Source organism: Zonotrichia leucophrys, chromosome 11 (assembly GCF_028769735.1).
Source record: "Zonotrichia leucophrys gambelii isolate GWCS_2022_RI chromosome 11, RI_Zleu_2.0, whole genome shotgun sequence".
NCBI lineage: Eukaryota > Metazoa > Chordata > Aves > Passeriformes > Passerellidae > Zonotrichia > Zonotrichia leucophrys.
The window spans coordinates 14,908,917-14,923,371 of record NC_088181.1 but is presented as its reverse complement, the minus strand read 5'-3'; the positions used below and the strand labels follow the sequence as shown (position 1 = coordinate 14,923,371).

Sequence of the window (14,455 nt, the reverse complement as noted above, 5' to 3'; positions counted from 1 at the left end):
GCGCTCACGTGCTCCTCTCACCTGTGTGTATTCTCAAGTGGACCTTTAAGTGGTGGGATGTTCTGAAAGTTTTTCCACAGTATGGGCAGTCTTTCATGGCAGAACCAAGGCTCCTGTCTCTCAGTAAAGCTGGCTGCTGGACTCCTACAGATCTCCCAGCTTCTTCTCCAATGTCTGCAACACAGAAATGTTCTCACATCACTTCAGCACATGTCAGAAGTTGTTCTCACTAAAACTGCTAACACAACACAAAGTTAAACATGTCAATACTACACCTGTCTATTTCATTCTTTAAAACTGACAGAATGCTGACAATTCATGTATTTTCTTGTTATTGTCTTAAATTATTTCATCTTTCCCATCATGATTTTAAGCAGCATATGGTACCTTTATATACTGAATTATACAAGAAAAGAAACAGCTGTGTCAGCAGCTGGTTTGATTTCTTCTTTTGCTTAGTTCCTATTAATTTTTTCTCCAAAAGTTTGAGATTGTTGTTTTGTTGAATCTATTTAATTTATAAGTATTGTGAAAACCTGTAGGCTTTTAGAGGGAAAAAGTTTGCACCAGTATAATAAAACCTCTTAAAACAAGAAAATTGCAGTGACAGGGGGTCCAACAGCACTGACAGCGTCTACATGCAAAGATAACCGACTTCCTCTGCAACATCTCAGCAGTGGAATTACAACAGGCAACCCAGAGAGTGGCCTAATATCATGAGAAAAACAATGAAAAAATTGGTCAGATGAGAGGGAATTCCATCTCCCTCTCAGCCACAGCTCCTGCGTTTTGTCCTTCAGAGTTCACAGCTGCACTTACTCTTTACATCATAACACAATGGGTGAGACTTCAGGACACCTCTTCTCTCTCCTGATATAAAGAAACAGTCATTTCAGCCATCTTGAGTGAACTGCTTTTATCCAAGCAGGCAAGGAATAAAATAACTTACAAAAGACTGACATAAAAATTGCAAAAAAAAAAAAATGTAGGGCATTAAAAAAAAGTCATTATTCAAATCACACAAGGCTCATCCATCATCTTGTACATAGAGGGTCATGTAATATCACTGTAAGCATCAATTCAGTATCACTACAAGCACCAGTGCATGATGTCACCAAAACCATGGCAAATGTTGAGGCTGTGACCCAGATTGACACTGCTGGCACGTCAGGAGCAGGACACATGGACACAGCATCACACCCTGTGCAGAGCTGAGCTATCTGGGTTAGATCCAGGTGGGGAGCACAGAGTTAAAACCTGCACGCAGAGTCTTGATTATTTCAACCATGAACCACTGACTAAAAATGTTCTGCCTTTACCCATTTGATATGTAACTAAAGCTGTCAGGAAACATAGTGCAGTTTACACAGCATTGCCTTTTAAAAGGAAGTAATGGGACATAAGAAAGACTTAAATATTTGGCTCTAATAAAATGTATTCTCACAGTAGCAGAGGCCCAAATACCATGTTTCTGGAAAAGGTAACACAAACAGGCATTTCAGTATGTATTATGAAATGGTTCCTCTAAACTATTTTGTTTAAAGCTGAAAGAATGAGATGATAGAGCTATTAAATACACACACACACACACACATATATATATGTGTATATATATATATATATATGCTTATCTCAGTCATGTATGTAATCAAGCTATTACTACTTTTCAAAATGTAAATCTGATAGTTTTCACATCCCATTCTTGTTTAACAGTTTCTGACTGTTCTCAGACTGCAGAGTTAAAGCATAATATTTAAGTTAGAAAGCCAGTAAATGTCATTTTGAATTATCTTCAAGTACATAAAGTTGCATGCTATAGGAGTCAATTTTGTCTTTGTGAGTTTAGAAAAACATATATAGGTGCTAGCCTATAATTCCAATATCCCTAAAGAGTTTAGATTTTCTCTGTTTTTACTCCTCAAAAGTTGTATATAATTATGGCTTAAGCTTCTTTGGGAAAAAAAATAAAAAGAATTCCTGAGTGCAAAAAGATTTTTCTGAAGTGCAAAACACAGAATGCATGATGATAAATTGCAGGATTTTATTTTGATTTTCAATAAATGCGATATGAGCATTATAGATAAATATATAGATAAAGTTAACAAGCCACTCAGGAGGAATTTACAGAATAAGTCTACTAGCTATGTTTTGCTACATGTCACTCTAAATGATGGCCTGTTATCCATTTGCCTTTTATCTTTCTATCTAGAATATGTGTGGCCCAATAAAAAAGAATAAATTTGTAAGATGAACAGCTCTCTTTGCAGATTTAAGAGTCTAATTTTCACTTTGCACAAAATTGAATTTTTTCAAGGGAGCAAGACGATGGAGTTTACTCTAGCACTAATCCCTCTGAAAAAGCAAACTGAAAACAACAATGAAGCAAAGAAAGATGTGGGTGGTCTGAAGAGTTCTCTTTTAGATTTAAGTAGACATACAGTAGATAGCTCCAAAGGCTTTACTCCAACAGGGGCCTTACCTTGAAGAATTTTTCTTCCCACAGTGAAAGCATTCCTAAGACTTTAAAGCTGGGCTGAGGGGTTTTCTTTTGAATTCCTCTGCCTACAAAGCCCACCGAAGCGCTGGAGGCCATCGCTACCTGAATGAGCAGCTTTACATCCAAGCTCTTTTATTCCCAACAATGAAAAGATATGTTCAAGGCTGCCGACTCTCCCCATCAAATGCTAACCCAGCTTCTTACCAGGGCCCCATTTTGCCACATTGTACCTCTTTGTCAAAGCACTTAAGTTTAAATATGCTTAACTTTAAAATGTGTTTAAGTCGCGCTGACTCTGCTACTGAGGTTTTCTTATATTGAGTCTCTCAGAAGTGATCTGTGGAAACTTAGGATGAAAAAAGAAGAGACTGACAAGAAAAAAGTTAGGAAGCAAACTGAAGAATACAGACTATGCCAACATCAGAATATGTGGGGAATGAAAAATCCTTAGCTTTACCAATAATCATGTATTCTACACCTCTGCTGTCCCCCTTCTCCTGTAATTGAAAGCGCCTTCAAAAGCAGAAAGTCTCAGCTCTGTTAAATTGTGAAACAATATAGCAAAAAGTAATTTTACAGATCTGCAGAACTAGGATTGGCCTCCACAAATTAATTTATGATTTACTCAGGATTTTAGCTTTGGTTTTGGGGGCTTCTCAATTCTGAGGATAAAAGATCAGGAAGGAAAGAGAACAGTTACTTATCTTCCAGCCATTGTGGTTCCCTGATTTATGTGGTCTATATGATGTGCACTTGATGCACGTGGGATTACACTGCTTTTTTTACTATCCATTTCCATTACAGGCAGGTCAGCATCCTGAATATCTTCCTGCCCATCCCAACCTTTCCTGATCAAAGTGCAGGAAATAAGAGACTAAAGTATGATATAGAAGTACATGCTGGATGTGAGACTACCCAACCTTGCCTCTGAACTTACTCTCGCTGAGCTTTCCTTTCACTTTGTGTCTGTTCACAGCAAAAGTCCTGGACAGAAATGTGAAAAGCAACATTCAGTTCTAAATATGAAACTGGTTTCTGGGCCAGTCTAAGGACAAGGAACAGCTGAGAGTCCCCAGCTGCTCTGTGTGCTGTACCTGCTGGGCAGGCACAGAGCGCTCCCTGACATGGGACAGAGGAATTCAGCCACAAAGCAGCTTCTGGGCAGGTATGACAGGGACATCTCTTGCACACCACGCTGTGCCCATGTTCTCGTGGGGTAAATGCCAGGAAAGAAAGGTCACTTCAACATCTACATCAGAAGGTGGAGATTAACTGCAGAACCAAAGAGCCAGTTTGGCCAAAATGTGAGCAAATTGATTTGGCATGCAGACTGAATAAAAATTAACCAGTCCATAAGATCAGTATTTGAGGGATTGCCCTTCTTCAGACAGATGCCCAGTTCTCAGGAGAGAAGGGCCTAAAAGCCACCACTCCTCATCTAGCAGGGAGATCAGGCTGGTTCCACACAGGCAGAAAGTTTCCACAGAGACACATAATCCCAACAAACAGTTCTGGAGCCAGGAGCACTTCTACAGTAGAAGGTTAAAAGAAAGTGAGAAAGACACCAGTGAATTCTTTTTTCACAGTCAATATCTTACTGCTGGTTATCAGAAATGGTCCAGCCAGAAACGAGCCATGGCCAGCAGTGCCCTCAGCACACAGATGCAGATGCCACAGAGGAGAAATGCCAGCTTCAGTGCATGTTGCCAGAAAAGAGAAGACAAACTTAGATGGACAGTGAGTCTCTGTACTCAAAGCAGATTCTATCTAGGCAGTCATATAAAGAGCAAAAGGAAACAAATTCTTTGACATTTCCATATATATATTCTGTATGACTGGTCCACCTGTCTGGAATGAGCCCATAAACATGATTAGAAAAGGGTGGATTGCTTTTGTAAAAAGAAATCTGTCTATAAAAAGAAATCTACTTTTGTAAAAAGAAAACTGTTTTCACTTGGTTAGGCAGCAGCACTGACTTCAGTCATGATAGCAATCAAATTCTGAAAGGAACATCTACTTATATGTGCCACAAATTTCACCAGAGTATTTATTTGCTGTGTGTATGTGAAGGTGCAGGGATTCACAAAGAGGTGCTTTAATGTTCAAAAGAGCTAAATTGAAGCCCTCATGAAGGCTAAATCATCAGTGAAGTCAGTTGGAATTTGTCAACATAAGGTTTGCCAAATTAGCCAAAAACAGGCAATCACACGGAAAAGGTAATCAACTCACAAAATAGGTAATCAGTCTTACAAGGATGTGTTTGGTCTTGCACAATTTTCAACACTATTAAAGAACCCTTTGAAAATGTGGCCAGAAGCCTTTAAAGCTGCACATAATCCCAGGTTTTCACATATTTCTGAAATTCAGAATATTTGTAGTTCTTCAAATCTGCCTGTTAATGAAACTTGGTGCAACGAGAAGTGGTAGTGACCACAGCTATTTTTTGATGACCCGTAAACCACCCAGATTAGCCCATCTTGTGGCAGGAAATCCAATGTCAAGAAAGGAGTTAGAAGATATTTAGTGTGTTAATCCTGTCACTGCTGTCAGCTCCTTGCAAGTATGCCTGAACTCAACCATCTCATTCCCTGGGAAGCAACATAGAATATGCCAAGTTTCTTAAAAAACATGCTTTACATTTCTTGCCTATTCCTAAGAGAAAGCCTTAATAATACTGAAAATAGTGGAAAATAGGAATATAAGTAGGGATATAATTAATCATATTTTTCTACCTACCTGAACTAGCTTCAATTAGTATCATCCCATGTAAATGAGAACAGAATCTGGCACTGTGTTCATAATTTGAAATTAGAACCCTATTAGTGGATGTCACTACACTTTTTTGCTAGTGAAGTTCATGGTTTAAAATGAAAGTTTCTAATATTACTAAATATTACAGTTATATTTTAGGCCTCCGGAAAGAGTTGCTAATGTCTTAGGTCAGGAACAACTTGCTGTCTCTATTGTTTCATCAAGGATTTAGGTTTTATAATGACCATATAAGGGAATCTTAAACTGTTTCTATGGATTGGCAGAGAATTTGTTTAAACACAGAGCTATTTTAGAAGAGAATTGGAAAGGAGGCCTACTAGTGAGAAAACAGCATTCACATTGTTTGTATTATTAGAAATAAAGATTATACAAAGGTTCCACTGGTAAATAAAAAGATACCACGTCTGAGATGAGAATTCCCTCTTAGCCCTCTGAACCACACAAACAAATGCACAAACTGCCCTGCCTCTGTTAACAATTAGTCACTGGCAGAGTTAAACTTAAAACACAGTCTAAATGAAACTGAAAAGGCCCAGAAGGAAAGATTGCAGCTTGTAGAAAGGAGCAAATGGCAGCCACAGCCAGCACCCTGGCCTGCAGGGAGTAGCTGGGCACTGTTTCAAGCCCAACAGGAAGAGAGACAAAATATTGTAAGCAATTTCTTAGTAACTGGTGATAGACACACCTTAAGCCCACTCCTGGAACACCACTCTCTTGAAGATTGGTGGTTTTCACACCCCATAGGTTCAAAACACTTTCATGGCAATACTGCATGTATGCAGCGCTGGTTATAGCTTAATGCTGTTCATTGTGGCACTCTGAGACACATGCAAAATCTGTATAAACACCACAGAGAGACACTGATGGAACACTTTAACAAAATCTTAATTTTGTTAATCATAAAATGTTTTCTTATCCTCTTTTCATTCCAATCAAATTCCCTATAGAGGTTTTTTTAGCAGTTCTTAGCAGTTTTACTTCTCAATTTTTTCTAAAATTTTAAAACCTTTTAAGATAATCAGAGATCAAACACAGTTTCTGAGTACATCATTTTAGCTGTTTTATTTCTTTGAAGAATCGTGTGACCGAAAGACATAAAAACTCAGATTTAGCACTTGAAACGCAGAGTTGTTTACTCACCATTAGCTGACAGAGCTCAGCTTTGACCAAAAATTGAGCATGGTGAAGAAAAAATATTTTTGAGAGAATATTTTCTGTGTGAGACCTCTTTAACTGTTTTGGTTTGGGTTTTATTTTAAGAAAGGAGACATCTTAAGCACCTTACAATATCTTTCATTTAACAGTTGGCAGAAGGAAACTCCCAGATGAACACTGGCCTGTGTCTTTCTCTTTAACCAGCTGAGTGATCCAAGCTTTTAATAAAGCTGTTCCAATTATTGTAAAAGTCATCTAGTACCTTATAGCCACAAATATTGACAGTTTATTGCACAAAGCATTCATGGCATTTGAAGGTCACATCATACATAATACATACACTTTTATAAAAGTGTCTGGAACAAAGAGATACATGATCAGCAATTACATCTTACCATTCAAGGGTATGATTTTATACTTATTGAAAATGAAATACTATAAGAAATGCAAATTGTTAATAAAACACAAAATAGTTCATTTTCTCTATTTATTGTTTTATTAATCAGCAGTACCAAGTTCAGTTGTATAAAATCAATGGAATGCCATTCATGCCTCAAGAAGATTACAGTTAAATATCATTATCCTGCAAGCCATCACACCTATTCTTAGCTCAGAATGAGAAGAAGTAAGGTTCAAATTTTAATCTCACTGCTGTACACCTCTCCAGCCCTACTGAGTTCAGTGTAACTTCAACTCTTACATTTGAGTCAGCTCTTACATTTGAATATTGTTACAATATTAGTTTTGATAAAACTGAATTGGAATAAAACTTGAAAGAGTGCTAAAGATTTTTTTTCTTAATATATGCACATGCAGGCATGTCAAACTCCTTCACCCTCTTCCATGCCCCTGACTGAAGGCCATTCTAAAAACCACATACACCTGCCCAAATGGTGTAATTAAAAGTTAAAAGTTTCAATTTATTCAGTCAGACTTGTGCACAGTCCTTCAATAAATTCAATGGACATCAGAAAAACACAGAGTCATGAATTGCTTGTTTTTGGTTAGAGTCTTCACTTTTTTGATGTTGCTACTATCTCCTGGAACCTCTAGCTACCCAATGAGAGCTGGCTAGAGGCAAACGGCCATGGATCTCTACATTGTTCCCCACTACATTATTGCCCCAACACCATTTTTAGCAGTTTGTTTCAAAATTGCAGAATACAAAATCTTCTGTCCAAAGCCCTTAACATGCAAAACTCTTCCACCATCCAACCCCTTGACTGGTTTTCCAGATCTGCCACTCCAAAACCATGACCTTGAAATCCCACTTCCTTAGCCCGACTGTTTGGCTGAAAGCACTTCCCGTCCCAAATCACCTAGTTTGTCAGATGTTTGTCATGAAATTCCACTAGACTTGTGTTATCTTTCCACAGGAAAATAGGAGGCATAGAAGTGAATGTACTTTGCCATTTATCAGAATGTCATTTATCTAGCTAGTGCTAATTCTTGCTTCCTTCAGAAGAGCATCTGAGCTGCCAGAACACCCTGTTGTACTCCTCTCTCCATAATGTATATCTTCACAAGCAAAGCAGCTTTGGACCTTTTGAACCAGCAAAATTGGGCTTAAATACATATTCATGGATCTTTTCTTGGTCTTTTGCCAATGGTCTTTGCCATCTATCCTCAAAATTTACTTCAGTGTCCAATTATGCTTCTGATAGCAAGGTTATCTCCCAAACCTCTCAATGACATACTTCACACGGTTTTCCCCTCCCTTTCTTAAAACAAGCTTAGAATATTCTGGAACTTTACCAAAAGTTAGTGTGAACAGAACCCTGTGATTTTCAGCAGTTTTCTTACCAAACCCTTGACTCACCTGGGTTCTCTTTGATCCTGTCACCTGAATTTGAAATGGGCACTTGATTACTGACCAGGGAGAACAAAGTCTTTCCAAACTTCATACAGATTGTATACTGCTTTTGGACAGAATTCCAGTGGGGAATCCAAGCACAGAGGCTATCCAACTGGACCATCTTTTGGATTTGTATGTGTTATTTGTAGGCAGGTGTTCAGGTACCAGATGGCCTTAAAACCCATACTACTCAGGTTATAGCAGCTTCTACAAGCTGTCTGCATCATATTCCCATCTCTGAGATTTGAGAGAGGCTACATGGAGCTTGATAAACACTTTTACCTAGCACTGCTCTCCTGATGCCAAGGCTAGATCAGATATCCAATTTGGGAGAGTTGCCTTACAGTCCCTCTTTAATTAAGTACTCCTGATCTCCCACTCCTGGGATGGATTGCTACTGCTGATTAAGCTCCAGAAGTAGGGATCTGTGGAGGCAATTTCATGAGGGAGAAAATGAAGTTGCTAGCTAATCAACTAAAATAACCATTAACTGGACTTCTGTGAATGAATATGTTGCCTTCTCCTTGCTTCCATACTTGCCCTGTTTCTTCCACGTTGGGAGCTCTACAACCCCACAAACCAGAGGGGTAAGGGTTCTTCACCATCACCTCTATCTCGTTCCTAAAACACTTGTGGGACAAACAGGACCATTTGGTACAGGCTACACTATGAAGGAAATCTAAGATGGTATCAGTAAACCATAGGAAAAAGGACAAATCTGGGTGGAAGAGAGCTCTGTTGAATCTTTTTTCTCTAAGTTCTTCTCATCTTCCCAAAAATGAATTCTCTCAGACTATAAGTACAAATTAACACCCATCTCTTTGTAGTTTTCTAAATCCATTGATATTTTTAAAAATCTTTTCAGTACTTGCATAGAAATAATTATTAATTACACTAGCCAAGTTTCACCCTCAGTTTCTGGGTTAAAAAAATCCAAAAAACAAACAAATTTTTTTTTCAAGGGAGAACCACAGACCTGCCTTCATTATAAGCAGCTCTCAGGGCATCAGGTATCATTGGGTAAGTTCTTGCATGCTATTGTTTAAGAAAACCCTTTTTCATTATTATTATCTTATCACAGAGTGGAAAAATCAGCGCAGAAGTGCCAGTAGCAGGTCATCAGATTTTATAAAAATTCATTCTACTAAAGAAAAGCATGAATTATTTAAAATGTCGCAGGAATGTCTTTCTGTAGACACTGGCAAGGAAAAAAAAACAAAACAAAAAACCCAAAAGAATCAGGCATGTAAAAAGAACTATAGAGGTAGCTAAATTACTAATTTCCCCCTCAACAAATTGAGAAAGAATTAAAGACTCTCATTTCATTTACAGATTACTGATTAGAGAGGTGCTGACAGAGTCTCTAAAGAGTGAATAATGTCATGGTGTGTGTTACAACATTTGGACTATGATATGAGAGGCTTTTCCAGTATCTGTATTTTCTTACTTTTAACTTTCCAGTGCTCCTTTCAAACTAAATGACCACTTTGAGGTAATATAAATACTTTTGTAAATAATTTTTCTCCCATTTAACTTCTTTGGTACAAGCCACTTGAGGATAATTTCCAACTTCTTTATCCATTTCACAAAAAAAAAAAAAAGAAGCTGTATTTGAATAAATACTTACAAGCAACTCTAAACTGCTGAATCTACTTTACTAGCACCCTTTTTCTATAAATAAAATATGTTAATTACATGAGTTTTGCTGTAATGGAAAAATATTGATTAAATTCATTACATTAAGTCTTGAGAAGGGATCCTTTAACTCTTTGGTATAGTTTTTTCCTCATTGTTTTAACAGTGTACTGTGAGAATACTGAGAACATGATATTATCTGAAAGAACTCATGAATTTTTTTATACTAATGTATCTCAAAATGTATTACTAGGTCAACTCATATCCATGTTTTTAGCCAAAATAGCCTTAATGTACATGGATACCATAAAATGATATTTGTGGGTGTGCTGGTTTTGCATTTGAGCTATAAAAATTCTGAAATGCTGCCTATGGAGCTGATCTATCAATAACCCAGTTTTCCTCTTCTACTATGAAAATATAATTTTTTTTCATCTGAACTACTCTAGTCAAAAAAAAAAAAAAAAAAATATTTTGAATGCTGTCCTCTGATTTAGCTGAGCTTGTGGCAATAACTGGTTTAGGCATAGGCTTCAGTATGCTGGAATGATCCTGAAACTAATTTTGCATGTGTTGGAGTTGGACTGTGGCCATGCACGTCAGTATGCTGGAACAGAGTTATCTAAATCCTGAGCCTTATTTTACATGTGCTGGTGTTGGACTGTGGCCCTGCAATCTTTTAGGTCTCCATCTGTAGCTATCAAAGCCAGGGTGTGCCCAGGCACTCGCTACTGCTCGCTGCCTTCCTCGCACAGCAAAGCTCCAGGCTCACCCTCCCACACACCGGGGTCACTGGGAGCTCGTCAGAGCCCTGGCTGGTCCAGCAGCCTTTCTCTAAAGCCTCTCTCAGCCTTTTGCAGGGCATCTCGCTGGGATCCTCGGTGCTTATCAAGTCCCACACCAGTGATGAGAAGTACCAGCTTCTTGGACAGATGTTTCTCAGATTCAGCACATTAATTCCTTTCTCAATACCAGGTAAAACAGTCCTCTCATTTTCAGCAAGCTATGGAGACCACAGTGCCACCACTGATGGAAGACCCTTCCTACTTTCCCAGCCTGAATGTTTTCCCTTCAGCCATCAGCCAAAGGAATTTTGAAGTTCAGAAAGTCTAGTCCAAAAGCTGGTGATTGTTTACTCCTGGGGAAGTGGACAAGACAATATCAGGCACTTGGAGGCCACAATAAAGAAACCCTGGCTGTGCACCAATCTGGAGCACCAGCACAGAGGCAGGAATGGGGACTGAACAAAGCAAAGTCACTGAACAAGGTCCTTATCACGCCAAAGTGAACTGGTAACCTCCAGGAACATACAGGCTGATGGCAGCAACATACAAAGTTTTTGCAAGCTGCTTACTTACAGCTCCTCCACATCAATCCACCAGTAAATAAATATTTTAACCCATCAGAAGCACCTATAAAATTAGGAGACAATCCAGACTGGCTTGATTTGCAAACACATTTCCCTACCACAGATTCTGTCTCTATGGAGCCCAGCAAGCTGGAGAAACAACTTCACACTAAGGTCAAAATTAGAAATTTGAATGAAGATCAGGCATTCTTCCCTGGCTGGACAGACAGAAGTTATCTTACTGTCTGCCTCAGAGACAGACTTATTTTAGAAGAAGGATAGTGTTCTATCTCTTAACTTATTAGCAATGCACTTTCTTCAAATTCCAACAGCAAAAGAAATTCAAAACCCAGGTAGTCTGCATGCACGGAAGCACCTTTTGTTTAATAAATAATTCAACCATGTATTCCTTTTTAATTTAAAAACGGTCTGACTGAACAGTCAACAGAGTGAACTAAAGTTGGCAAAATACAGTGTTGAAAAATTAAAAAGTGTATTCAAGGCCGTATTCATTTGCTTCACTTCTCATATACTGGAGAGACAGGCTGTGCTGAAGTTCTAGCTTTTTTCTTTTTCTTTTAAATTATACACATTCAGTCACATGATGCTCACTTGCCTTTGAAAGCTGCCTTGCCCTGGAATTAGTCTTTCTCTCTTTCTGTTACTAGTACAGCAGCTGCCGCTCCTCTACCTCATGAACATCATCAGAAATTCAGCCAAAATGTTCTCACGAGCTCCTCTGCCACGCCTGTGAGGGCCAGACTTAAACTATCGACCATCTTGGAAGGCAGAAATGCTGTAAAACCTTCTGGAAATATTCAGATCATCATCAGATTGATGGTCCCATATATCAGTAAGTGTATAGTGAGGTACAGGAAACACATCTGGCAGCAAAAATCTGCAGATACTGATGCACTGAAATCCATCCCAGGACTGAGTTTGTAACAAACTGTAGCAAATGACTACAAATACTTGGGATCAGTTGAGTGCATTTGGTGCTCACTTACTCTCTTGAAGACAGCCAAGACATATATCACTATCTTAAATATAAATTTACAGGCTCACTTTTGTAAAATTAAGTTCTTAGCAGTAAGTAGTTGAGAATAAGAAAGAAAACAGCTAATGGAGTCAACTCTTACCCAGCCTTCTGTGCCACAGTTTCAAATAACTTCTTGAATCTTGGAGCAGACAGAAAGGAAAAAGTAATTCTGTGGTTAAACCTCCTTATTTCAGATTTCTGGAGATGAATCTGCTCCCCCATACATCCCAAAGCTGATGCAGGTACTTAATGGTTTCCTAACCCATCCCAGCCTTTAAGGCTCTGCTCTGCTGAGGGTTTGGCTCCCATCACTCTGAATGGCTTTCCCATGTTTTTCATCCTTTCTGATCAGCACCTTCTGGAGCAATGACCATTCTATAACCATCAACAGCCACCAACATGAAATTCCAAGGCTGATAATGCTCAGATGACATTAAATGCTGACACAAGGAAATCTTATCTCAGAGAGGTCAGATATGCAGGAAAGAAGATCCTTATTGGGAAGGACAATAGAGGAAACCTAACACTTACAAAGTAACATTGCCTTTACAGAAAATGACTTGGCAATAAGATCGTTCAAAGTGGACATATTTGTTCAAAACTCATGTTAGACCCTCTGGATGACAGAAATGAGTCACATTTAGGAGACAGAAGTTTCACAAGTGCATCCTGACTATTACACATCTTCTGGAGGAAGAGCAGGCTTTCTTCATATTTTCACTATTCTGAGCACTAGCAAAATTTCCTGCAGTAAATAGGATGAAAACAGCAACCAGACCAGATAAATTTGTACAGATAGGAAAATTTCAACAACTTCCATTGCTCTGACAAATCGCCTATGAATGATATGTCCAAAATGTATCTCTGAATCTGACAAAGTATGAACAAATGCATAAGTATAACTACAGAGATTTGGACACAACTCCTCCCCTGCAAGTCAGAGAATCCTCAGGTTCTAATTTTGGCTGATTATTGGCTTGCACTGAGACTCTCTGCAATAAGCACCATGTCAGAGAACAGCCTGATTTAAACCCTGGGAATGCAGGCTCCTGCATTTGTGCAGACACACGTTTCCATGCCTTTTCAGGATGGCCGTGGTGGGAGCCACTCCAATAGCCTGGCAAGCCCACACAGAATTTGGTACATGACAAACTGGCTTGCACCAGATCACATTTGAAAGCTGTCTACAGTGGGACTGGCCAACCTAGCAAAGTCATGCATGGGGTTGAGGAAAGGTGAATGGCAGCATTAACTGGTCAAATGAAACTTAAATAATTCTAACAATTCTACTAGTACTGGGTCTTTTCTGGCTACAAATTTTACAGATATGTGTCCAGTCATGAGGGTCATAGCTGTTTGTTTCAAAAAAGAGATCCTCTTGACTAACTAGGCAGTGGAGCTTGCTGACAGATGCTAAAATTTTATAATAAAGGGTGGACAAACAAACAGTATCTCCCTACTGCTGCCATTTTTTTATCATAAAACTGCAGGAGAGCAGCACTGTGCATTTAAAACAAACAATGATGGGAAGATGCAACTTCAGAAAGGCAGCTCAGATACCAGACAGGACACTGAGGAGTGTTGCAGGTCAGTGGAACTGATTTCAGAAAAGAATTGCTGGATAGTCCATCATCTGCAGTACTGCTCCAGTGAGTGATGCTCACCAAGCAGCAACACACTTCCTCTCTGTGTTCTAGGGTTCTTTTCAATTAATATTTGTTTTAGTTATGTTGAATCACTGCTCATCTACTAAGATATTATTTGATTTTAAAAAAGAAAAAAATCCTTTCTTCTTGGTTACATTTTCACACGGGTTTTTTGAAGTAGGAGAGTAAACACACAGTCCCTATGATGGCAATTTCCATTCATAGTTTGACAACTAAATGTTGCGATGTTACTTGAAACTCCTGCCTCTTATCTTTCAATTTTTCTTTAGGGAAAAACAGCACAGAAATATACCCTGCCATCTATTTGAAAAGATGCAGATATAATCCACCTATGATGATGCAATTTTTGGAACTAAGACTGTGATCCAAAACAGCAGCCTGATCTACATTTTAACCACAGCTATTGCAATACATAAAACCAAACACGGTGATTCTCCACACATCTATATTTATTCTGAAAATGCTTTGCAAGATTTCTGCCTGAGAA

At 38.6% G+C, this 14,455-nt stretch overlaps 1 protein-coding gene across 8 annotated transcripts in view; it reads right to left on the bottom strand.

Moving 5' to 3' along the window:
• The window catches only part of ZNF536 (zinc finger protein 536), a 343,245-nt gene that overhangs the window by 129,825 nt on the left and 198,965 nt on the right, over positions 1–14,455 (bottom strand). For all 8 annotated transcript variants that reach the window (XM_064722742.1, XM_064722741.1, XM_064722747.1 and 5 more), the window contains one exon: positions 22–174. In XM_064722742.1, the coding sequence (XP_064578812.1) occupies positions 22–174 (153 nt within the window). The remainder of the gene's footprint in view (positions 1–21; positions 175–14,455) is intronic.